Source organism: Harpia harpyja, chromosome 6 (genome assembly GCF_026419915.1).
Source record: "Harpia harpyja isolate bHarHar1 chromosome 6, bHarHar1 primary haplotype, whole genome shotgun sequence".
Lineage (NCBI taxonomy): Eukaryota > Metazoa > Chordata > Aves > Accipitriformes > Accipitridae > Harpia > Harpia harpyja.
In genome coordinates, this window is record NC_068945.1 from 59,620,191 (window position 1) to 59,648,094 (window position 27,904).

The following is a 27,904-nucleotide window of genomic DNA, read 5'->3' on the forward strand; positions in this document are numbered from 1 at the left end:
CCCCCTAATTATTGCAGTAAAGATAAACATATGTCACAAAAATGCCATTGTGGTAAAAAGAAAATAAATGGAATTTGTCTACGATGCCGTGGGCTCAGTGAGTCACTTACAAAACAACAGATGACATTTGGAGGCAACCCATTCAATTGTTAAAATCTAAAGCCACCATACACAGTATGTCACCACCAGTGACAGCTTCTACTTTTTCAACTATATAAAAAGCTTATTCCTTATCTAAGCTAAAATAAGAAGGGCTTGCAGCAAAACCCTTGGAAATCATGGAAAACAGGATAACCTCAGCTTTTTATTTTAAAGTATCACAAAGTATTAATTCAATTAAATTTGTAATTATATAGCAAAGTATAGGATCTAGATATATTTTTCACTAGATTATTCCTCACTACCCAATTTATTTATATCCTTTTGCAGTCTCTGCCTTTGGGATCTCCCAGAATGATCCTCAGATCTGAGGAAATGAAGACCTCCTATTCACAGGTTTGGGCAGGAGTACCCAAGCCTTTTACTGGGGCACTAAGAAGTGTTAGAGAACTTCATCTAGTTGACCTCAAACCACCAGTACAATCTTTGGCTATATATGGGGCAACTCAATAACTTGAAAGGTAAGTTAATTCAAGTTAACATGAAACTGAACAAAGGGTTTTGAGTTTAATGCTGCTTGAACCTTGTCATTCTGGAGAAGGTCAGAAACAGAAATACTGATCTGACAGTCTTACAAGGACTTTGTCTTCATCCTCCTATTCAGAGAAGGATCAACTTGCAAAACTAGTGGAAAATTATACAGAGTTGCAGTGAAATATCTAAATGCTAGAGACCTTTCCCCTCCTCTGGGTAGTTCCACTGAGCTGTGGGCTCCTCCAGACCCATGGACCTCTGCAATCCATAGTGCCCCAAGAGTTAAACTGATTGACAAGAGAAGGGGTGTCATTTGAAACTCTCTTCTGATTCCAGAATAGTTACTTCTGCATTGCTAAAAGGCTCCTCTTTTTCAGAGTCTCAACCTGGAAATCCTTCTTTAAAATTAATAAAACTCCTACCCCAACACCAGGTTATTAGAGGATTCAAGGGAAGTGAAACAGAGATGTTGATTTATTTCCTATATCTGTTCCCACTCCAAGCACTCTGTGGATATGATGGTAGATCAAACAATGAATACCAAGAGACCCTACAGACGGGTGTTTTCATTAAGAGGACAGTATAAGACAAGAGAAGGGAGGGGGAAAAACTCATGGGAAAAGGCTGCAAAATGAAGAAAGAAAGGATTAGTATTTGGAAGTGGGATATACAGGGACTGAAAAACATTTGAGACAGTTAAGTAGAAAGATCAAAAGTACCAAGCAGTCTGGAAAAAAAACAGCAAACAAAATAGATGAGAAGAAAAACGTATTTAATTTTTTTTTTCTAAAACTGCATTTGGTTCAATATATTACCTGCTGAACAGATACAAACTCGTTTGTCTATTGGGAAATTTTTTGATAGATCTGCCTTTTGCAGATACCAGCTGATCTCTCCCCAGTTGACAAGCTTTAGCAAGTAACACATAGCATATAACTCCCAGGGACATCCACACTTTAGCATCACAGACATTTTCAAACACTACTGAGTGTCTCGGACTCCTTGTGAAATAGCTCAGAACTGTTCTCATTTTACTGGTGAGAAAAGTGAAGCAACAGGGAAGAAAACAAGTAAATCCGAGGCAACGACATGGCCAGAAGCTTTAATCTGAATTCCCTACTACTAGAGCACCAGAACATGCTTCTTCCCTTTCCTTTGTGCAACCAACTCCATGTCCTCAAATCTGCCCTTTAACTTGATCATAGTTATTTTGGTATATGCCATTTAAACCACAAGGTCACATAGGGCACAAATTCTTAAAGCATGAATTCTCATAAAGAGCTTATCACTTAATTTTTTTCAAAATGCAATTCATTCTGAAGACTACAGCACTGTGAGAGAAAAATCTCTGATTTCACAGGCAATGTATAAACTGATGAATGTTTCCAATTCTCTTCTATATATCCATCTATCCTTCTCTATATATCTAAATATGTCTCCATCTCCTGCGAGGTATAAAGGATATAAATCCAAAATCCAATGTCAATCATTCTTTTGGCAAGTGTAGGAGGTTATTTAAATGCAAATAAAACATTTCCATTGATTCTGCTTCTTTTATGAAAGGAAACACAAAGCACCCCCTTCATTGCACTGTCTTAGAATTCACATTATGTGTAATCCTAGCAAAACAAGCAGGCATCGAAAACAGCAGCATAAAAAGTAACGCTATAAATAATTAGAGAGTAATATCTTGGGGCATTAATTTATCTTGATCAGAAAGTGCTTATTACTGTTTCTGACAGTCAACACTTTTTTTTATGCTGTATCTGATGTCTTCATGCATATGTGTATATATATATTTATTAAAAACAGTTTAAGTATGTGCTTAATTGTTTTTATAACATGATCAAGAAAGCAAGCTTCAGTCAACATTTATCAGATGCTATCTGGACAAAGCACTGTCCGCTGAGGAAAGCCACAATTCTCAAAAAGGATAGCAGTAAGTTTATGTAAATCCTCAGGAAAAGAAACAGAAGCAGCAGCACTACCTCTGCGATTCAATTTGAAAAACACAAAATCTTTTGTAAATCATCTCATTACTGGAAAATGCAACAACATAAACAGGTTAAACCCAATAAATTAATGAAACTTTAAAAAACTTTTTCAAGTTTTAGTCACTAGGTGGCACTACAACAAAAAAGTTGAACTGGTCTTACAAATGTTATCTTGAAATGGGAAATTTTACACTTCTGGTGGAGGTCGTTGGAGCTTTCTGTGACTGGCATAAATTTCTCATTTCAACTGAAACAATAAAATACTCTTGTATGCCAAATGAGTGAAGAAGCAGGAATATTAAAATCCAAACCCTCCTTAAAGAAAAAATTTCCACATGTTGAACAAAAGAGGTCCCAGCTCCAGGAGGATGAAAATCTATTTTTTCCATAAAAAGGATCCATATTACCAAAACAAGCATCTCAATTTCCAACAGCTTTTACAACACTCATAATGGAAAAGCTGTAAACCAACCTCCTATCTAAATGTCTTTCTGCATCTCCAAAATCTGTAAAATATTTTTTAATACCAAATCTATGTAAAAATTCAGATTTTCCCAACCATCCTTACCTGCTGCCTTCCTATTATTCACTCATCCCAGTTAGTTTACTAACATCTACTGATTCAGCATAGCACCTTTCATCAGAATCTCCTGAAATTACACTTCTACGCTAAAAAAAAACCCAAACAAAAAAATTTAGAAAACCCTAAAAACCTATCCTACAAAACTTCTGACATTAAAGGAGACCCTGCTTTAAACTGTATGTAAATTGTCTATTTTTAAACATTCAGAAATGTTTATAGAAAATCATGTAAACTTGAAGAAAGCAGTAATTCCTATACTTAAATTTGCTACAGAGACAAAACTTACACATTTAAAACACCAAGATCATGATAGCTGAATAAATCAGAAACATCGCTGCAGGAATACTGAAAATTGAGAAAAATATAGTCAGCTTGCTGAAGACCTAATCAGATACTACTGCTGCTGACTTTCAATCTGCTGAGTTTTGTTGCTATGCTACTTCTACCTCATGGCTAAATCAGCTTGGTGACCCAGTTGTATCTATATGTATTAAATGAGCAATAGTGAAATAGATCTGATTTCATCAGGCTTTCATCTTGTAGCTAAATCCAGCTTTGCTGTTTTCTTTCTCTTTTTTTCCTGCTGCTTTAGGCTTGCTAATAGGATTTTAGGGTTAATCCCAAGAATAACTGAATCTTGAATAAGGCCAGTTAGATTCTATATTTCAGCAGTGAGAAGATATTATAAATATTTATCAGAATCCATTTAGAGAATAGGAAGAAAACTCCCATGCAGATCTTAGTACACAGAAAATTTGAGGCAGTTCAAGCAATGAAGGTTTGTAATTTGACATGCCAAAAAATAATATGTGGTGTTAAAGTTCAGCATTCACATCTTGCCATAAAATAACTGTTTTCTACTATCCTATGACTTGCATACAGATAGTCCTCAGGTATACAATATAATCCTACACATATACAGTAGAGAAAATATAGAAACCTTATTCTAGTACTCAGAAGGAGCACACCTGCATTTCTTAAATTGTATTGCAAGTATAGGATGAAATAAAATTAGGATTATATGCCAATTTACACTACTGGCATTTCCTGCAATTTAAAATGTATCCCATTTCTTTTCATTGTGAAATGTCTATATATGTATTATAGACCAGAGGTAGCAGCATTCAAAAACAGTAATAGTCTTAGATCACAAAATATCTGGTGAAAAAAATAGTGTGGCATAACATGAGATAAATGTCTGGAAAAAGACCAAATACTGGGCCAAAATCTGCTGTCAGTCAGCTTTGTTAACCTTTCTAACCAATATGATTATCTGCACATAAATCAATGCAAAGCTCTCACTGAGTACAAAAGGATTAATGTTCAGACCATAAAGTACGATGCTGTGCTGCAAATCTCAGAGTTACAGCAAAGAACGTTAACATAGGCTGAAAAGATGAATTAGCTTTGCAAGATGAACTCATTTATGGTCATTTCATGATGCTGTGGCTAAGTTAGCATGTGTTATTTACTTAAAATTATGTATTTCTGACTTGTACTGAAAATTTCATTACTGTAAACTTCAGCATCTCCCAGAGAAAGCTGGTTGATCTGAACCACTGCACTACTGTAGTGCTGCAGTCCTGTTGTCTGCACTGTATGGCACTGCTACCCAGATACACTCCAGAAGAGAGCTGTAACAGGAAGAGACTTTCTAAAAAATTATTTTGTAGACTTTTTTTTATTATCACTTGACTGTGGAAAGCTTCTTTCAGTCAAATTCAAGTTGTTTAGAACACAAAAAAAACCTTGGCCAAAAAGATGAATCATAGAATCATACAATATCTCAATTTGGAAGGGACCCATAAGGATCATCAAGTCCAACTCCCTGCTCCTTGCAGTACTACCTAAAACTGAACCATATACACAAGAGTGTTGTCCAGACACTCCTTGACCTCTGACAGGCTTGGTGCCATGACCACTTCCCTGGGGAGCCTGTTCAAGTGACTGACCACTCTCTCAGTGAAGAACCTTTTCCTAATGTCCAAACTGAATTTCCCCTGACACAGCTTCATTCCATTTCCTTGTGTCCTATCGCTGGTCACCAGAGATAAAGGTTTGAGTATTAAACTGTTATCTGTAAATTCACTGGGTATGTAAGGTTGCTATTCAGGGCTTCAAAAGCAAGATGAATGTTTAGTCAGTGCACTAAATTACAAGACAGACATACGTTTTGGCATCAGGCCACATAACTGGGGGACAGCAGGGGGCTACAATTTCACCTCTATATTCCCACGGCTTGACTTAAATGTGCCTGTCACCCTTGCAGGGCAGAGCAATGTGCCTGGCTGCGCATGGTGCCTGGGGTTCGCAAGCAGTAAGGAGGCTGCGGCAGCATACTGCTGATGTGTGAGATGCTGCGCTAAGGCAGGGAAGCATGAGATAGGAGGGAAAAGGGTGAGTCTTGAAAGCGTGAGACTGGAGAAGTCGATGAGTATTTTATTCGTGTTTTGTCTAAGCTAAGAGATCCTTTAGATTCACACCAAACTAACATCTTGCCACATAAATCTTAAAATTTTCACATAACAAATACACGACTTTTATAGAAAATATATTAAAAGAAGCGGGACCATAGAACACATAGCCCTCATCCTGTCCCAGACCTTACGGACAGCCTGCATTTTCTTCTTTTTTCACTAACATGGTGAGTCATCTTTCCCCAGAAGAATCATTAAAGCCAGCCCAGCCCAGCCTCTTCAGAACTGGTAAGGAATGAGTTCATTGTTCAAGAGATCATTCACCCACCACAGATTTTTAATTATACTGTCACAACGCCCCCTAATAATTGTCTCTTAGTTGGAAAGATGACACAGAAATGCACTTTTGGTTTAGCATCTGACATGCCATAAAAATTCACAGGATCAATGACAGTCTGATGAAGCAGGGGTCTCTAGTAAAACTTGTGCTTTGTTAAAAATTAAGAAACTGGAAATAGCCAACAGATTTATTAACCATTTAGTGGAACCATGAGGCAGAGCTATCATCTCATTTTATACACTACTAAACTACTCATTTTAAATACTACTAATATACTAGAGAGCTACAATCTATTCTGGAAATCGCAGAAGCCTGTGCTGTGTTGTTAGAAGTCTGACTTCCTGACATTTGACAACTATAAGAGGAGACAATAAAAATCTGTATTGATGCCCAAAGCAATCCCTCAAAGTGGGAATGGAGGTGACTTTTCTAGTCATCTGGAATTGTCAGTTGTACTGTAAAGTAATAAATGTACACTTTCCAGCAACATCCCTGGTCCTGACATCCTAATATAGAATTTCAGCTTCTAATTTCCATTTCCTTTGGCTCTTCATGCACTCATGTACTCTATTCCCTGGAATTAACACTTTGTGACAGATCTAAAATGAAACAGATCTTGTTTTAAGATTTGCCCTATTTCTTTTCCAACTCTTTCCATTTCTTTTTTCTTTTACATAACTTTTGAACATTTCCTTTCACAGCAAACTGAAGTTACAGTTAATAACACAACAGTAAAAAATTAGCTGATATATTAAAGCAAACTGTAACACACAAAAAGAAAAAAGAGGTGTAAAAAATCCAAAAGTGCTTGATGTTTTTATTCCCGCTGACTCCCTTTTGCATTCTCAGCTGAGCAGAGGTAGTATGATTCAGATCATCTCATATCAGTGATCTTTTAATTGGGAGACCAGTCGAAGACAGTGGGTCAGTCTCCCCCTACAGCCAGTGGAGACAGACAAGCACGTCCTGCCCGTAATTTGTCCTCAATATAGTCAGGATGACTTGTCTTCTGGAGGTGTTTTTCTTTTCCCACAACTAACTAGGGCCTAGGCAATAATTTATAATACAATAACCCCAGCTTTGGACTCAGGGAGTTTGTATGATGTGAGACATTATGGGATGCAGTGGAAAAGGATTTTTAGAATTGCACAGGACTTACTATGGAATATTTAAGGGAAGAACCAGGGTGAGGAAAGGGATAGATTTAGGTGATTTGGGGATGAACAAGTTGGGGAAAATAGAGGGGTAAGGGGAAAAATTGTTGGTCCTGTGTAAATAGTTTGCTGGTCAGTTTGGCCATGTCTTGCATCTCATCAGTGCAGTCTGTCCTGCCTTCTTATTAAACTCCATTTTTATCTCTTTTCCTGGGTGAGGGACTCTCTATTCTGCGTGTGTGTCTGTGCATGGGTGCGTGAGTGCAGCAACCAGAGTCAGACCACGGGTCGCAGGGCCCGTGTGTCCATGGTACCAGCACCTGGAATGAGTGTCAAGTGCTGGTCCTGGGGGTCTCTAGTAGTGAAACCCATGTGTGTGTGTTGTGTCTCTAAGGTTGAGATCACAGTGGGGGGTTGGCTATTGGGACCAAGGGAGACCTCGACTGCTCTGCTTGTGAACATGAGATGGTCTATACCAGCAACTGGAGTGGGGTTGTGGCCTCAGGGACTCATATGTCTAAGTGGCAGCAATGGGGCAGACTGGGATCTAGGGGCAGCTGCTGGGCAAATGGAGTGTCTGAGCCCAGCTGCTGGAGGGATCCACACAGTACACAACATACATATATTCTCACCAGCAGACTTCCATCCAGCTCAGCCAGAGAGGGGAGCAGGATGAGGCTGTTGGCACTGCCTGTGTTCACATGAATGCTCTGCATTCATCTGTGTTACCTGTGTGGCTGGCCTGGTATGTATGTATATACATGCATGTATGTTATGTGGTATATACATGTGCTCCGTGTGCATGTGCCCACTGGGAATACATTTTCAGCTTCACTACCGGTTGGATCTGTGGCACGGAACTGCGACAGCCTCACCTCTCTTGGGGTGTTGAATCTGGCATGATGAACTTTCCCCTGACAGGTAAAAAAACATATGTATAAACAAACAAATCCCTAAATTTAGATGGCTTGGTTATTATTTTGTAACTCTAAAATAAAAATAACTTAATCTTCTAAAGGTTTCTCAAGTTTATTTGTAGCTATGTAAAGCTCAGTTTAAATGAGAAATCAGGAAAAATTGTTGAAACACATGCTTTCTTTCTAAATTCCCCAGCAATATATCAGGTATGGCTAGATGGCTTTTGAATACAAATATGAGTAGCTTCTGCGTGGGATATGGCTGGCTGTACTTTTACAAAGGCTTACTAGCTTGAGCACAGTTCTCAGCTGAACATGGTAGCTTGGCTTTTGGAGATGGTCCTGGTGCTAGCTGTAATTCTCAGAGAGAGAGAAGACTTGACCCTGCACTAACATCACCATGGTTTTTGTGTTATATTGGTTTTACATACTGGTGTACTATTTTAACCCAGATATTAAAAAAAAATGTAAGCAAGTACCAGAGAGAGTATTATCACTGGGACAGCAAAGTAACACTTCATTTTCACCTCTTTATCATGGACTATTTGTATATGTCTGTTTTACATAGGTATTTGCTGTTCTGTCTTACTGCACTGACAATATTGTAGGGCTGGTTAAACTGAAGATAACAAGGAATTTATAAGTACACCAGGGATAAGAGAAAGACTGACTACTGAACACATCTGTTGCTAGACAGATATGGCTATACTGTTAAGTATACACAGAAAAGAAAAAAGTATTTGGTAAACATTCCCAATTTACAAAGAATAAGGCTAAAGTATTCATGTCACACAAGGATGATGAAGTACTTTCCAGTCCATTAGTATCTAAGGTGGATGATGAACAACTACTCCGGATAAACACATAAGTCAGCAGGACAAAGCAAAAAGAAAAAACAACCAACCAACCAATCAACGAACCCAAACCTTTATGTATTCTTGATTTAAGGCTAAAAGGGGCAATGAGATACTCTAGTCTGACTTCTTGCATAGTGTCTCACCACTCACATATCACTGGTCCTTAAAATTCCCTTGGTTACTTCTGTAATAGACCTTAACAATTACGTTTAGTGGTAGATGTTTGCTTAAAGTGCATCTTCCAGGAAAGCATTAAATATTGATATGAAGACATAAAGAGTCTTTCCTTGCAATTTGTTGAGGCATATTAACTATTTATGCACCATTCAAATTTATTGGGCTCCAACTAGTGATTCTCGCCGTGCTTTTATCTGACAGTTTTGTGAGTCTATGGACGCAAGAGTTTTCCCCAGCCACAGCACTTCTCAGCTGTGATCAAATCAGTTATCAGGCTATTTATTTATGAACTCCAGAACAGCCAAAAAAAGGTCAAAATCTGTGAGTTTGAGAGTATGTCTGAAATCCAGCTTCTCAGATGACTCACTCAGGACTGTGAGATGTTTTCAAGAACCAAGCAATCAACCATAAACCACTTTTGGTTCTCAGAGAAGACACCTACAATATTTTTTTGTAAAATCTGAGCCAATCCTTTTTGTGTTAAATTAGTGATATGATCCACATTTATGTAATAGTATTCAGCCAGAATAAAGGAGTCATACAGTCAAAATCTGAGTTCAAATACTCATTGTTTGCCTCCCAGGAGAGAAAGTGAACCATCAATCCATAGATGACATAGGTGGAAAGTTGTCTCTAGCCATGTCACTGAAGCTGTAGAAGCATTTCAAGTTCATCATGGCAGATGAGGAGATCAAGAAGATTGCAAGAAGTTTGACTCCTAGTGGTCCTTCACTTTTTCTTGATACAAACTGTGTAATTTGCTTTCCTAGGATCAGATCCCACTAAAGTCAATTAACCTCATTTCAAAAAAGCCAACTGATGTAACATCATCCTTACCCTAATCTTCCTCGCAACTCCAGCCCCACCTGAAATACTTTAACATAGTGTCATTGACTCCTTTCTCGACTTTCTCTTTAAAGGGGAAGCAAAATGAAACTGTAATTCTGCAGGCAGACAAACATTTAATGATGTTGTTTATACTACCGCATTTCTTGCTTCCATTCCTACTCTCACTAATCCATTAAAAAACAAAATTCTTTCTAACTTTTTAACAATTGCTGGGTTTCCATTGTTCCCAAATTTTCTCCATTGTTATTTGCAGAATACTCATCTTCATTACATTTGCTAAACATGTCCTCCAGATCTATTTCCTATACATATATTTCTATAGATACATAACCTAGCTCTACTTGCAGTTATTAGCAATGCAGAAATTGAATATTATTTTTGATCATAACTTCGAGCTTTGTTTAACCCAGCACCTACAGTGCTTACTAAACATACCTATATGAAAATGCATACCACAATTCATTTGGTCCCTGAATAGGGAAGGTGCAAGATAATGACCTTCCATTAAGGAATGCTAATGACTTTCCATTAAAGAACACTCCTGTGAAGATGTGTTTCTCTGCAGCTATCATTGTTGCCCCTTTTCTTGAAAATGAGCCATTCAATTTAAGAAACACTGCAAGGTCATGATACAATTAGATGGATTGCCGTTTAAAAGAATCAGGAAGCTCAACACTCAGCTCTAAACTTGCCTTTATATCGCTTTTCATTGACTATGAAAAAAAAAAAAACACCCCCCCCCCCCCCCCCAAAAAAAAAGGGAATAATAGATGCTGAGGAGACTGTATACTTAATTGGAGCTACTGTGATTCGTTACCTGAAATGTTCCAGAATTAAATCAGTAAGAGAGATGCTTATGCAGACCTACAGTGGGAACCTGATTCTCTATCTTTTTTTAATTTGCCAAATAATGAAGAAGATGGCAGGCATCTTTATATTTTCTCCTTAATATTGTCCATTATGGAGAATGAGAAAGTAAGGACATACGTTCATTAGCAAGTCTGCTGGCAAACCCCTTCAGACAGGGCTTTTCATCTCTTCCTGTAGATCCACCAATAGAACTACTTCAGTGCCAGTATCTCGCACTGATATCATGATCATGTTTGATTTCTGCTTCAAATAGTGATGTTATTTAGAAAAACTAACCACTACTGAATTTTTCTGGGTCAAAATTGAAAAACACAGGAAAAAATTATGTCAGTCTATTTGAGTATGCAATTTAATTTAAGGTTCACTAAAAACAAATTAAATGGAAGTGAAAAGGAAACCAATTTTATGTTATTTTTAAAGAAAATTCTGGAATTTTTTGCCAATTGAACAGAAGTACATTCATACAAATCTAAAACTTCTAGCAAAGAAATCATAAGCACAACAGGCTACCTGGCTGCAAAATCTAGCATCCTCCTCCCTTCAGTAGGACTTCAGGCTAAGGTTTCTACCCATGGCATGTTTGTTAAGTTTTTAAATAAGCTTAAGGAAGTATTTCTCAGAAGGAAGAAATGTTTCCCTGTATCTAAGAGAATATAGGTGCAATCTGAACTGCAGAATACAGGAAGGAACATGCAGCAGGAAGAGAAAGGAGCCCTTTGATAAATTGAAAAGCTCTTTACAAAACTATTTTTTTTCTGTATTATCACATTTAAATATTTTAATTAGGAAGGCATAAAGATTATATCAACTTGGGAATAAGGGGGGCAAAGCAAACAGGTTTGCAACCACTGAGCTGTGACAATTACATGATAAACTGCTATTAAAAATCAGTGGAAAAAGGGGTGTATCTTCCACAGATAGCTTTTATCCCCAACAATAATTTCATAGGCTAGGTGCATGGTTTTTTCTTTGAAACCAGTTCATCCAGAAATCTCCTTCCTTCTGATTTTTGTCAATGTGCAGAAACCACACAAGAGCAGGAGATGAGCTTCCAATTTTCCCAGAGCATGATTCTATTATCTCCAGTATGCACCTAACATTTAATTTCCAGTTCCTAAACAGTAAATACTAGTTTGGATTTTTACAAAGGCTAAGTGATTTTAAACAGTCCTACAGCTCCTGACCTTTAACACGTCTGTTGCTGTAAGGCAGGTTTTTCCTTTTTGTGGTATTCCGCACCTCTAAAGGTTTGAAGTTGAAATACATTTCTCCTGCAAACTGCAGCCTACCCACAATCATAAACAAATTACACTCTCTGTGTCAACATTTGAAACCAAGTCACTAAATCGTAACGTGCTGGGATGGAATTGCTGCCCCTATCATCTACCACTTACTGCTATCAAAGCATATAACCGGATTAGTGGGAAACAGCTGTATTACTCATACATTTAAGCTCTTTCAAACAGCAGGTTTTCTTTCGGCAACAAAGCACAGCACTTCAGATAAGAAAAATGCAAATCCCAGAGGAAATCATGACTTATTAACCCCTGGCAATCTTTACATGACTTAATAGTCCATTCAAACTATTTTCCCTGGAAATAAATGCAAGAACTATATTAAATCAGTAGAACTAATGTATTTTAACACATCTACTTTTAAGCTTTTTGTTCCCTAGGATTTCTCCATATACCAGGCATGGTTCATTAAATCATCCTGTCACTTTCTAGAAGTGATTGGCATGAGCTTAAATCTGTGTCTCTCAGTTGTGGGCATGAATCATCATACATATGGGTTTTGTGGGACAACATCTTGGCAGAGGTTAGCAGTAAAACAGCTCTCTAGTTAACTCAAAACCTCATTACTAAACGCTGCATGGTTATTAAAGCTAACAAGCCATAAAACAACTGTTGCTTACTTGGCCAAAAGATCCAGGGGGGAAAGAAAATTTGTAGATAACTTCCAGTTATTGCTAGTGTTCATATATCCATCCTCTAATTTGTATCAACTGAAAATCTGCACCTAGCTTTTTGGACTTTTTATTTAGCTAATGATGTCTAATACCAGGGTACTTCAAGAGACAATGTCCTTAAGCAATAACATGAAACATATTGAATAAATCTACATTTCTTTCACCTAGAACAAAATGCTTAAGTTGATATTTTGGGGTCTGAAGAAAGCACTGGAGCTGGACTTCATTTAGACGTGCCTTCTTTGTTATGGAATATTCCGTGATGAATAATGATCATAGAATCATAGAATCATTCAGGTTGGAAAAGACCTTTAAGATCATCGAGTCCAACTGTTAACCTAACACTGCCAAGTCCACCACTAAACCATGTCCCTAAGCACCACATCTACACGTCTTTTAAATACCTCCAGGGACGGTGACTCAACCACTTCCCTGGGCAGACTGTTCCAGTGCTTGATAACCCTTTCAGTGAAGAAATTTTTCCTAATATCCAATCTAAATCTCCCCTCTCATAACTGGAGGCCATTTCCTCTTGTCCTATCGCTTGTTACTTGGGAGAAGAGACCAACACCCACCTCGCTGCAACCTCCTTTCAGGCAGTTGGAAAGAGCAATAAGGTCTCCCCTCAGCCTCCTTTTCTCCAGGCTAAACAACCCCAGCTCCCTCAGCTGCTCCTCACAGGACTTGCTCTCTAGACCCTTCACCAGTTCGTTGCCCTTCTCTGGACACGCTCCAGCACCTCAATGTCTTTCTTGTAGTGAGGGGCCCAAAACTGAACACAGTATTCGAGGTGCGGCCTCACCAGTGCTGAGTACAGGGGGACGATCACTGCCCTGCTCCTGCTGGCCACACTATTGCTTATACAAGCCAGGATGCCCTTGGCCTTCTTGGCCACCTGGGCACACTGCCAGCTCATACTCAGCCAGCTGGTGACCAATACCCCCAGGTCCTTTTCTGCCGGGCAGCTTTCCAGCCACTCTTCCCCAAGCCTGTAGCGCTGCATGGGGTTGTTGTGACCCAAGTGCAGGACCCAGCACTTGGCCTTGTTGAACCTCTTACAATTGGCCTCGGCCCATCGATCCAGCCTGTCCAGATCCCTCTGTAGAGCCTTCCTACCCTCAAGAAGATCAGAACTCCCGCCCAACTTGGTGTCATCTGCAAGCGTCCTGAGGGTGCACTCTATGCCCTTGTCCAGATCATTGATAAAGATATTAAAGAGAACTGGCCCCAATATTGAGCCCTGGGGAACACCACTTGTGACCAGATGATCTTTTGTGTATCACCGTATCTCTAGATGATCCTCAGATCATTTAGAAAAAAGAAAAATGAGATTATTTTAAAATTAGAGAAGAATTAATGAACCACTTGTCTTTTAACACAGTACCTAAACCTAATAAATCATCAAGCTTTTCACCAAAGGTATACAAGGAAGAATAAGTGGGAAAAATCTAAGCAGTAAAATGAAGAATTTAATATTTGAATAAAGATGAGATCTCAGACTTTCTAAGAAATCCTCCTAAATGAAAGTCATGTATGTAATTTTCAAAGATCTAACTGAATGATCAGAATAATGATCGTTCTAACACATTGTTTTACTTCAAGTGTCAAAATATCTAAACGCAACATAAAAATAAAGCAACATACATGAAAACAGTACAGAAACTAATACCAACTTTGCAATGGATGAATGCTTTACAAAAGGCCTGTGTATATGCTTTTGTGAATAATCTTAAGAACAAATAATACTGAGTGTGATAATATATCACCTTCTTAAGCAGTGTCACTTCTGGTGCTTAACTTTGATTTGAGACTTTGGCTGGACTGTGGAAAAACTGAGCAATCTAAAGAAAAAAAAGGGAAAAATCCTAAAAAAAGATCAAACTTCTGTGTTCACTTCTCTTGCTTAAAGAATGCCTTGTAGTAGTACAACCATTTGTTTCCTATCTATAGCATACGATTCCCTTTCTGTAGAGAAATAGAATGTCTGAACACAAGGTCTTCCACAATTCTAATATGCAAGTCATCCGAACACATGAAAACATAGGTTATACAAAAATAACTGCAATACTGAATGATCTAATGTGGAATTTTAAATTATAAGTTCACAACACCAAATAGCACTTTATAAAAGATTTAGACATGCCATCCTCTATTATGCATATTTCTGTTCATCCTCTGAGGATGAACACAGCACAACCAAAAAGTCCTCTTCGGTTCTGCAGTCAAATATCTGATGTGTGCCTCTGAAGTTCACTCAGAGAAGAAAGGTCCTTACATACTGTAAGTTACAAATGACTGGGAAAATGTACTGTAGAAAATATTCAAAGATTTCTAGTTATTTTTCAACAAAAATACCAACCTTGGGGCCTTGCTAGAATAACACTGAAGCTTAGCTAATAAAATACCCTGAGCCTAAGGAAGGCTTAGCATTAAGATACACTATTTCTGTTCAGCTGGGAGCAAATGAAGGAAAGAGTTTGGAAAGCTATGTAAATCAGGAAGTAGTGGGGGTCCAGACTTTCCAGTGGTGAAAGCTGGCACAGCTCCACTGAACACAGTAATCAATTTCCAGCAGTTTAGGATTACAATCTTTGTTTTTTTAAAACCAGTGAACCTAACAACAAGGTTTCAACTCTCTAATGTCATTACAGAAAAGCTTACTTCCAATAATAATAATAATAATAATAATAATAATAATAAAAAACAACTTTAGTTCCTTTTTTCACTGCAATTTAGACTAAAGAAAATGGTCTAATCCACTGTTAAAAACTTTAACAAAGGAAATTCCATTGTGAATAAAAGCTTCTCTCTACTACATGGAGAAAGGTCTAGCTAGACTGACAGCGAACAACGAAGCAATAAGTGGTGTTCAAAGTGATTTCTGATAGTGATATTTCAGGTCTTTCTCCCTGGAGGCTGGCTACAACACATCTGCAGAAGTTGAAAATTACCTCCAAAATCATTCCAGTTACTCACCATGCAGGATGTCTCTTGTCATTAAGAGTATGTCAATGTTCCCATCCTAAATCCTTAAAATCAAAGCTCTACAGTTCAACAGCTTAATAAAAAAACAAAAAAGCCTTGCCCAAGGCTAGAGCATGACATCTAAGGTATCAGTCTGAAAACTGAAGTTGCCCATACTATATTCCCCCTCCCCAAATCTATTTTATTTTGCCTTCAGCTTTCTTGAAAACTGGGAATTCACACTTTAAATTCCAGGCAAGTATTAGAAAGACTAAAATGCCATTCAAAAAAACCCCCCAAACTATTTTAAAGAACTATTTAAAACTCTGTTATATGGAAACAGAAGTTTTAATTCTGGTAGTCAAGTTTGAAGTGTAGTAATTATAGGTAGTACTAAAGTTTCAGATCATGTTCTGAAAAATCTCAGCTGCTGAAAAGCCAGCATCACCTTAATTTGAAAATCCTTACAATCCTACCCTCCTCCTAACAATCCTCTGACCTGCACATCACATATGTTGTCTCTGTATGCATAAAATATGTGGATTTTTAAGTTTCTTCATGGATTCTCCCCTCTATTTTAATACATATTATGTGAAAAAATTGCTTTGCTACCCACCAAGTTGCTAACTGTAGAACTTCTCAGCAACACCTCTTTGGCGGGTTAGATGTATGGCTGTACATGTTCTGTCATCATGCATCTATCAACACAAGCAACCCACATATCTGCTGTATGGGAGAAGGAATTCCCCCCTACCTCCTCTGTATCATTTTATCTCACACCACAATATAAAACCAGGGAACCACCAATTATTTCAAGAGAATTGGCATATACCAGTCAAATCGAAGATGTGTTACACAGATCAGAATAATATCTTGGAAAGGAGAATGTGGCTACACAGAAGTTTGTTTAAACGACTTTTGCCTTTCACTCAAATGTATAGATAGCAACAAATCTAGGAATTTCATTATACGTTACAAGACAACAGGAAGCCAAATGTGGTATTTTGCAATATATTTTAAGTCTCTTAGCAGCTTAACATTCAAGTATCTCTTATCCGGCATTAAAAGTAGTTTGCTTATGGCTTTGTTGACAATGCAATTTTTGTGGAAAGAACAGATACTCACTGACACTACATTCACAAAGTCGTCATCAGACAAGGTCTCTAACATCTCAATGACTGAGGTGCGGATTAGTTTCAATGTCAATCCACTGACACTCCCGCTCCTAACAGAAATACACAAGAAAATAGAAAAGTTGAATTTAACAAGTTTTATTTAAAACGTACAAAGAAAATACAGAGCACCAACCAGCACTCTCACCAACTTTCACACTGAAACTGTCAATAATTCTCCTGAATTCTCCAACTCATCATTAGCGTTATTACATTATTATAATAAAAAATTAAGTCTAAAACTGGCATTCAAAGCCCCAGTCCGGTGGCTCAGATGAAGTCATAATGGTACATCATTTCCTCATTTTCACTTCGAGAAATCTAAGAGAGCTTACCACCTTCAACCAATGCATTATCTAAACACTTTATACTCCTACACACAGATTTACAGCTTTTAGATTTTCAGATACCCAAATGACAGCTTGTTTGATTCAGTGCAAAACCTAAGCCGAAGTGAAGAAATAATAAAAAAACTCACTGCTGATATGAAAGCACTTCACCACATTTAAAAGCATTAAATGCAAATTCTCCTACTAAGAATTTTTTCAGCATAAAGCAATGTTTGACACATCAGGTTCAATGCTTCCTTCAGTCCTTCAACGTTAGCTAAACAAAGGAAGCCTTGCCAAGGCAAAGAGAGAGTTTTTATTAATTTCTTTGCTCACTTTCTATTAATGTTTTATAGTAACCAAACTTGGCGATTTTTAAATATGCATGGTAAAACATGCAAAGTCTGCATACGTTCTTATCTTTCAGGCTCATGAAATCATGATTAAATCTACTGTAATGCCTCTAGTCATTTGTTTGTAGGTTTGTGTTTTACAACAAATCTTGGCATGCACATGAGAAATTTTCAGTAATTAAGAAACGGAAAGCAGAATAATATTAAAATGATTAAAAAACACTTCCTTGTCCCCAGTTTAAATAACTTTCAGGTTTGGTTTGGGCTTTTTGAACTATTTTTTCCTGTGTATTTATTTTGTTCATACCAAGATTTTTGATCCTTGCATATAAGGACTTCTTAATCCTCTCTCCATTTTTCAGCATACAGAGATTTGTTCAATATATCTAAGCACTTTTATCCCTCTAATGTCAATATCCAGACATTAAACACTTACGCATCAACTAAAATAAGCATGTCTTTGGGAGATGCAGCTCCTTGGATATACCTGAAATAAATAAAGGGTATGAATGACACAAATCTGAAAACACATTTGTTGCGTGTGGTGGAAGACAGTCTGCGATCTCTAAACTAAATCTAGCTGAACCAACAAATCCCCCTGTTATAGCTAGTAGAAAACCATGTGCTATCATTTTCTCTCTTGCTGTGTCTTCTAAGTAAACCAAAGTATAAAACACATTAGCAAAGTCTGGAAGTAGGATATACGGATCAAAATTCACTATTTTCAGATGTCAATAACTGAAAAACATGAATGCTATTTCAGAGCTAAAGATCTTAATGACAGATGAATTGTTACGTCAGCCCAGTTTACAGAAAAATACTTCATCCTTTGAAAGAATATATTCAACTAGTATGAATCCAGGTATCAATATGCATTATGCCTTGAGAGGCTTACAGAAAAAAATAAATCATGAGAAACAATCCCACTGTTCTCTTGTCTTTTACCAATCTAGTGATTTTTTTGCTGGTCTAAACCACCGAGACATTTTTGTAAACACTTGCAAATGTCTGGAAGAATGGCTCAGTCTAATAATCTGAATTACATTTGATTTTGGCACAAAATCAAAGTTTTTAATTTCCTTATACCTATTTGGTAGTTATCCTCCTACTAAAAGGTCTATGTAATGCAATGGTACGATGCATGATAGCGGATACTGCATAACAAGTAGTATGATTTGAAAATTGTTTATTCAGAAGAATTAACTGGGTTTTTAAAAAGAAAATAGCAATATCTAAAAGTAAGGACTATTAGAGATAAATAATCAGAAAAATTTGTCTTCACAGTCATATCTAGAAAGTGAGTGAGTGATGTATATACATCAGTCCTTTGAAGAAATCTTACCATGGTCTTCTGCGAACATCATACAGATCTATCTTGTTTGGAGTTCGACTTTTATCTACCCATGGGGAAGCTAAAAATGAAAAAAAAATTGTATAGTATAAAGTAAAAACTTTATCTTAAGGATTTTAAATACAATAATATAATAAATTAATATCACAGGTTTTGCACTATATAAATATCAACATTTGGTATGGGTAAAAATAAATTTGTGTAATCTGTTTTTGATTATATGAGCATATAATATAATTCAATAAAACTATATAACACCTTAAAGGGCCAAGTTGTGTTGAAGAAACAGTTACTGACTATAATTGACCACTGACTTCAATGGAACCAGAATTTCAAACAAAGTACTTTGTAAAGTGAAAAAACTTTTTTTTTTTTACAAGAAAGTACATAATTTTAAAAACAGTTATAAGTTAATTAATGTTGTATGCAATAACACTGTACTGATCTAAAGTTCAGCTATGCATCTACAAAACTATACACTGACACGAGAGCTTTATCTAAAAACACAACTTAGAAAAGTAACATGGAAGTATCATATTTTCTGAAAATAAAATGGAAATATTCGTGCCTCTGTAAAGAAAATGCTAAGATTAATAACCTTTTGCAAGTATTTAATCTAAGCTTTACCATAATTTTCAGCAAAGGTAGGAATCTTTCTTTTCCTTACTGAAAAACAAAATGAGCCTTTCAAAAATATTTGACAGCTTAACGAACACAAATAAAAATGTGAAAAGTTACATGAAATGAAATAATGTTCTGCAATTTGCTCTCCCACTGTATGCCAACAGCTTTGGCGGAGCTACTTCCTGACATTAATCTTTTTTCTGTCTAGGAAATAAAGAAAGATATAGACAACTGCAGGATTCTTCCTGAAAAAGCATTCAACTAAGACAAATGGGACAAATTATGATACACCTATCCATGAATATAAAAGAAGCCACCAGCTTATAGAGTAGCTGCCTATTTTTTATTTTCCTAAATGAACCCTTTACTAAGTGACCATAACCTGAGTTGGTACATCAGTTACCAGAACATTTAAACTGAGCATAACCCACAGGACATTTATCAGTATACATTTATCAGCCACAGAAAATACTGCTTATTGTTGCACACCAGAAGAACCTCAAACTCTGTACCAATATTGTCTATGATCTCACACTAGACCACCTGACAGGTCCTCTGCAACCTGAAGCGATAAGGGTCTTTTTGAAATTTCCAGAAATGAGGGAATAGAATTTTTGAGACTGGTATATGTGAAATTTGTAACTTAAGTACCATTACTTAGGTATGCATAGGTTAAATTCACCAGTATTTTATGAGCCTGAAACTGTGGTTAGCACATGTTCAATCATGGACTTTTTGTGTCCGTCCAGATTAACCCATCCATTGGAATTCCATCTGAAGAATCCATCCTTGAAATGCATTCCCTCAGACTTGCAAAATCTGCATCCAATGTACCCACCAACACTGCTATACTATTGCCCAAACTTTCGGTCTTTCCACTGACATCCAATATAAGGCTATGCCCTACCAAATCTGTCCCTCTTAAACAACCCATATCTTAAGACAGTCTTCAGAAACAGAGAATTATCTGAATGTATGCATCTGGATTTATTTCAAAACAACAGATAAAATGTAATTTACACTGCTAGAGTGACAATAACTTAGCAATTTTCACTAAGTGAATTGAAACTTTTCTTTTTTTAATGTTATTTTTTTCATACAAAAGATAATTCCAACTCCTTAACTGCATTCTCCAAAGCAAACAAATGGTGGTTCAAGGAGAATTTGAATGCAGGAGCTGAAGAAAAGTGCTACTAACATCATCATATTCTGCTGTAACAGTGGATACTGACATAGTATGAGAGCAACAAATATATATTAATGTAATACTACCTAACAGGTAAGCACATCACTTCCTTGAGGTCAACACCTGTTGCCTAGACAGAACACACTTCAGAACTGGGCCTTTAGACCAAATATAGTGTGGCAAATCTTTCAGAAACATGAAGAGGCAAAATTAATACTAACTTAAAGTTGTGAGGAAACATGGAATAATAAAATTTGAAATGCCTGGAACTTTCCCTATTTCCAAAAGCACCAAAAGGCAAAAGTTGGGGTTTTTTAACTGGAATACAAACCAGAAAAGCACTTTTTAAAATTATTTTTTTTCTTTTCTTTTCTTTCCCTCTCTTTATGGAGAGAATGCTCAAAACTTCTAGTTGAGACAGAGTAAAAAAAAGGATCTGAAGACAAATCTTTCCAAATCAGTCTTCAGAGGAGGTTCTTCTATTAAGGCTCAAGCAACTAAGCCTTGCGCTCAGTTTTACCATAGTTTTTCAGTAATTTCCTGGATTGCAACAAAGTTCAGTCTGTCCCCTTCTGGCTACATCTATATTAGTAAGTTAAAAAAAGCACAACGGAAGGGAAGACATTCACCAGTACTAGACTAAGACCTATTACAAAGGTCCAGTTATACACAAAAGAAACTGTGAATAAACCACTCGGCACACTACTTACAGTCCATCTAATCCTTTTGGAGATTACTGTGAATGGTAACACTTAACGTTGTTTTTCATTTGGGGAGACAGACTGAGTGGCAAACACAACAGCTAAATTCTACTTCTCTTTCACTAGCTTGGCCCTTTCAGTATGCACCGTCCTGGAAAGATTGTCAGCAGCTTCAGAGAGATCTGAAGAAGGTCTTTAAAAACAGTATTTCTTACCATGCCATTAAACCAGTATTTTCTGTGCCCCATGTCAATAAGTTTCTTTTTCCTAATTAATATATTATCTTCTGTTGAGACAAATATAACAAGCACCTAAGTTTCTGTGTGAGGAAATTTTTCTGGGTTTATGCTGTGACTACAAAATTTTTCATCAGATATGAATGGGTGCTGGATCATACAAACACTAATTAAGAAATATAATGTTTACTGAGAAAACTAGTTCTATTGATCTTTATGATGTCTTCTACAACAGTTTACATAACCTAGTAGTAAGTCTCTGCATGGCTAAACATAAATAAGGACTCAGCACTTAGTATCTAAAATTTCATTCACACCAAAGAAGTGCTAAATTCCCTCTTCAACCTCAAGAATTAACATGACTAAATTACTCATTCATCCTAAGCTCTCTCTGGATTAACACTTTTAATTTTAGATGGCTTTGAACGGTCTCAAATCTATTCACTGGTTTTGGTAACATTCTGAGTATTTAAGGATCTTATTGAAATTGCTACTACTAGGAAACTGAAATTCCCTTAGGACATGTGATGTCCAATGATCTACTTTTAATTTACCCTGATTTCATCTTTTAAAAAATCATTTTTTAAAAGTTCATAAATGCTCTCTATGCAAAAATAAGTAATTATGTGTTTATAATTATACAGGAAATAATTAGAAGGGATGGAGATCACTGAAAAAGGCATGCGTTGCCTTGGTCCATATACTGAAGACACTATAAAGCCATTTGGGGAAACTGGCTTACATCTTACTGACAAAAGATTATATGGTCTAACATGAAAGCAAAATGAAATACACAAAAAGATGATTACGCATTTTCCTAAAAAACTAAAATTGAAGATCAAGGATTTTGAGATTTACAGTTTTATTTATATAACCTATTGTTTAAACCATGCATTTTAATCAGATGCCTTGGAACCTGGCTTATCGAATGTCTTGAAGAAGTCAGCCTCACCGTGTTTCATTGTTGCATACTAACGTCTATGTCCACACCACACAGTTTTCTGTTGCATACGTTACGCTTTAGTCATGTTCTCCTTTGATGATTTTCTTGTTTGGCATATGGTTAGATTTGACATTTTATAAATTAGTCATTGGATTTGATATCCCACCCACTTCTGCTGTTTGCGCTATGGAGATACAGGCCTGGCTATATTTCAAGCAAGAGTAAGGCATGCTTTTCTGTTACTTCTGCACATGTGTAGTGGAAATCCTGAGTTTTGTTGATGTCGTGGTTCAAGCCCAGCTGGCAACAAAGCACCATGAGGCCGCTCGCTCACTCCTCCCCCCCGCCCCGGTGGGATGAGGAGGAGAAAATACAAAGAAATGCTTGTGGGTCTAGACAAGGACAAGGCGGGATCATGCACCGATTATGGTCACGGGCAAAAGACAGGCTCAACTTGGGGAAAAACCAAAATCAGTTTAATTTACTACCATTCAAATCAAAACAGGATAATGGGAAGTAAACCAAAACCTTAAAAAAACACGTTCCCGCAACTCTTCCCTCCTTCCTGGCTCAACTCCACTCCCGGTTCTCTCTCCCTCCTCCCCCCGAGCAGTACAGGGGGACGGGGAATGGGGGTTGGGGTCGGTTCCTCACACCTTGTCTCTGCCGCTCCTTCCTCCTCAGGGGGAGGACTCCTCACTCTTCCCCTGCTCCACCGTGGGGTCCCTCCCACGGGAGACAGTCCTCCACGTACTGCTCCAACGTGACTCCTTCCCACGGGCTGCAGTTCCTCACAAACTGCTCCAGTGTGGGTCATTTCGCGGGCTGCAGTCCTTCAGGCACAGACTGCCCCAGCGCGGGCTTCCCCACAGAGTCGCAGCCATCTTGGGGGGCATCCATCCCCCTGCTCCGGCGTGGGCTCCTCTCTCCCCAGGCTGCCGGTGGGCATCTGCTCCCCCGCTCCCCTCCGTGGGCTGGGGGGGGACAGCCTGCCGTCTGGTCTCCCCACGGGCTGCGGGGGCAGCCCCTCCTGCCCTCCTTCCTCCCTGACCTCGGTACCCGCAGAGGGGTTCCTCTCCCATCCCAATCCCCTACTCGCTGCAGGTTCCCCCTCTGAAATCCGCTCTCCCAGAGGCGATACCGCCGTCGCTGACGGGCTCGGCCTGGGCCGGAGGCGGCTCCGACTCGGAGCCGAGGAAGCTTCCAGCAGCTTCTCACAGCAGCCGGCCCTGCGGCCCCTCCCCCGCTACCAAGAGCAGTTGATTACATGCAAAACCAATTCATGCAGTACAGAGGTCATCACAGGGTAAAGCCTATGTGAAAGTGTTCTTCAGGAAAGGGAGACCTTGGCTACATCTGCCCATTTTTAATTCATGAGATGATTCCAGAGGCACAGGTGAATGTCATGGGGGAGGCCTTCCTGAACGTCCTGACAAATGAGACCTCAGTTATATCTGCCCTGCTCTACTGGTTAGGTATACATGCACAAGGAACACAGAGGCACAGAAGAATTATTAACAGATTTACATCCCTGTAACACATTTGGGGAAAGAGGCTAAAAGCTGATAGTAAGAGAGGTAACAAATGCCAATTTTCAAATCCTAGACAGCATCGTCTTATTCTGACTCAAACTCCACTACCTTTCCATCTCAGAGGGTTACTAGGTAGTCAACCTCAATATGGCATTTACCAGGTTAGGCAAACAAATACTTGTTAGAGTCGAATTTTACCTTGCTACTTCTGAAATAAACATTTATGTGGATATTCAAAACATCCATAAATACAGACTATTCAATTCCCTGTGCCAGATTCAATAAAGTCTTCCTCAGATGGAGCAAAGGTGCAACCTACAGCTTATACTTTGCCTTTAGTTTCCAATTTCTTCTCATCTTTTAGTAAACTTAAGTGAACAAACCTGCATTTAGGTATGCAATAGCCCACATTAGTTGGGAAACATGGTATTCCTCAGCTTACTACTCAGAAAGAGGTCAGGTGAATTTTGGTGCAGCAGCACCTTTGCAGAATTAGTTATTTTTCAGTAAAAGGTGAAAAGTGGCAAGACATGGTAGCTAAAAATAATAAACAGCCATAACTTTAAGAACCCCTAACATTAATTGTCATAAAGTGTTTTGCACCGCTATACTCAGGACATTTATATCATAATGATGCCTTGGATTAATAACCGATTAGTACTATTTCCCAAGACAGAGATTGTTCCTGACCAACTCTGTGCTACCACAGAAGATGTTCAGTCAAGACTGAACGCAGCCACTTCTTAACTATTTTACTCAGATAATGATTTAAAATTGCCAAGAGCTAAAATTATCTTCAGGTAAAATCTATCTAACATAGACAGCTCTGCACAATGTCCTCTGTAACTTTTATAGCACCATCATCATACAGAAAAGAGAGGATAATCATCTCACAGAGTTTTTTTCAGAATGTATTACCTGTGTGGTTATGGGCAATACTGTGCTTAGTTTCATCCCAAATCAGTTCAGCAATGAGTTTTATACAGGAACAGTCCATACGCAAACAAATCCATTGCTTTATTGGTCCCAATATGCCAAAAGAAATGAAAGCAATTTGAACATGTAACACGTACTGCAGTCTGCAACTTCAAATTAACCTCTCAAATGGCTCTATGTTATCTCAGTTCAGAGGCAAATATTTTTGCTTCCACATGTATGAACTGAATTGCATCATCAATAAATGTGTTGTTCACATTGGTTTCACCTGGGCTATCTACCATCCCCCCAAAGGGGGCTGGAGTATCAGAGCTTGAGGAGAAGAGGTACAGAAGCAACAAGATATTTTGTTGGGTTTTTCTTGATGTTGTTGCTTTTCTTCTGTAAAAATAAATTCTGGAGATTTCAATTTGTATCATAAAACCACAGAGATGGTATGAACTTCAGCATGAAGGTATGGTGGCCTCCTGGCTGCAATTTCATTAACTCACTAGAAATAACGCATTATCCTGTAACTGGGTGGATCTGCTTGCACAACTACAACATTCAGCACATCAGTTTTTTTAAAAAATGAGCCACAATTAAATGTATTGTAAGATTTTCAATATCACGAGTATGGTTAGATCCAAATCATGTCAGCCCATGTCCTTTCCTCCCAGATTTCAGTGAAAAAAGGAAGTGAACAATGTTCAGAAAAGCTTATTTCAATGTAAAAAGTAGAACTATTCAACTTATGCGCTAATGGCACTAATTGATAATTTATAAGCTGCATTACTGGGAAAGTGTTTGGGGCGGTGTTTTGGTTTTTTACTTTAAAGGCTCTTTTAAATGTTGAGTCATTAACAGGAGTTGACAGCTATAAAATATAAAACCTTTTGTAAAAAAAAAAAAAAGGTGAAGTTCTCAGTTTTTCAAGGCTTTTGATTCATTTTGTATAGATTTTTTAGGCTTTCCAGTCTCTTAGTATCTGCTTCAGTAATGACTTTCTCTGGAGAGTTCAATATCATGGCCGCAACACTATTGCTTGCTGTTAATGGTTAACGCAAGAGCAGCTGTGCACAGCAAGTCCTTCATTTGGAGAGATACCATTTTATTTTATTTTATTAGAAATTGATTTTTAAAGCTTTTCCATTATTAATTTGTCTAAGCAGGGAATGCTCCAGTAGCTGAGTGAGACCTGCTTCACTGAGAACTGGAAATAGGTTCAAGATTTTTGAAAAAAAAACTTTTATGAAGGGGAAGAGATAATACTAGCTCTTCTCTATCTATATTTTTAACCCAAGAATTTTAAGACTTTAGGGACAAATTTATTTTTCTGGATAACCAGTGCTGCAGCATTATCTTTTCTTTATCTGTGAAATTCTCCTTTTAACACCTTGTAAACCCTAATTACATGGGAATATCCTAGTAAAATACTGGCATGAGCAGTGTAAAGAGACTTTTCTCTAATTAATTAAAGTTCCCATCATATTATACTTATTTATTATATAGATAAACAAAGTAAGGCTAAATACAAGGCAAATCTACAGTAAAAGGTAACAAGTACAACAGTTCTTTTCACTGTACTCTTCAGCACTGATATTCCAAAGATACTGAGATTAACACACCTGCCAGTGCTATGAATTTAAGTATGAGTTAATGAATATAATAGCACACTGAATCTTAAAAAACCTCTGTGTTACACATATTCCTGGCTTGAATCCCTAACCTTCAGAAGATCACTGAAGAAGTCATTTTATCTCTCTGTACCTGTTTCTTTTATCTGCAAAATGAGGACAGTGATATTTTTATTACTTTTAATCCAGAAGGTGTTTTGGGGATGAAAATTAAGCTGTGTGTTATATGCCATGCAGTATATATAAGCCCTGCAGCATAGCATAAAATAATCTAGCGGTGTTTGAGAACATGAAGCCTCCTAGAACAGGACTGGAGAACCTTGTAGTATAGAGGAAACAAAACAGGGTCTAGTACTGTCCATTGGGAAAGGCTGTGAGCATGTGTTGTCCCTTCAGTCAGACCATGGGGCTGACTAAAGGACGCTAATAAAACTCTGACTTGTTCCACTTACTAGTACAGACATACCTTTAAAGCTGAGGGAGCAGATGAGCATAAGAAACACCTGTATGCATGATTAAGACATGCTCAGATGTGCTTAAAGTAAGAAATTAAGATTATGTAGACATTCAGTTTCAAAATTACATTCAAAATTACAGTAGACATCTACTAATCCAGCTAAGAAGGACTTGAACTTCACAGATACTTTGCAACTTGAATTCAATACTTCTCAAGTAAACAAAGTCATAACAGGACTGCCAACATCTCAAAATGCTACTTCATGTTTAGTTCACCTGGAAGTCTGGTAAAGAGTCGGTCTCCTTAGGAAACATTATTTTTCTTCCTGAGTATGAAGTTCCTAATGTTCACCTAAGAAGCTGGTATTGGAGCACTTTTTACTGGCTTTCCCATAGTTGTATGAGCCTGGGCAGACCCAAAACAAAGCCCTGCTGTACCCGTTTCCTTCCTTCTCCCACCCTTCTTCTTAGACATAGGTAAGGTCAGATGAGGATGACAAATATGTATGTCTAGGTTATGTGATAAGAAAAGGACCACCGAGCCACAGGCTGGAGGCTGTTTTTTCCTCTTTGAGAAAACCAGAGAGAAATCACAGAGTTATGCAGCACTTTGGGAGAGTGGAAGTTGCCAGACATACTGTTCTGTGAAAGCAGGTTTTAAGTTTCCAAAGCCCCCTGTTAAATCTCCAGATGGAAGTGGGAAGACATGGAACATTTGGGAACAGTACAGTATTTCTTTCTCAGT

The 27,904-nt window shown here is 37.8% G+C and overlaps 1 protein-coding gene across 15 annotated transcripts in view; it reads right to left on the reverse strand.

The window, feature by feature from the left end:
- CACNA2D1 (calcium voltage-gated channel auxiliary subunit alpha2delta 1) overlaps window positions 1–27,904 on the reverse strand; it is a 433,632-nt gene that overhangs the window by 96,126 nt on the left and 309,602 nt on the right. For all 15 annotated transcript variants that reach the window (XM_052789138.1, XM_052789141.1, XM_052789144.1 and 12 more), the window contains exons 8-10: window positions 18,921–18,990; window positions 18,015–18,065; window positions 16,850–16,949 (exon numbers count right to left, since the gene is read on the reverse strand). In XM_052789138.1, coding sequence (XP_052645098.1) covers window positions 16,850–16,949; window positions 18,015–18,065; window positions 18,921–18,990 — 221 coding nt within the window. The remainder of the gene's footprint in view (window positions 1–16,849; window positions 16,950–18,014; window positions 18,066–18,920; window positions 18,991–27,904) is intronic.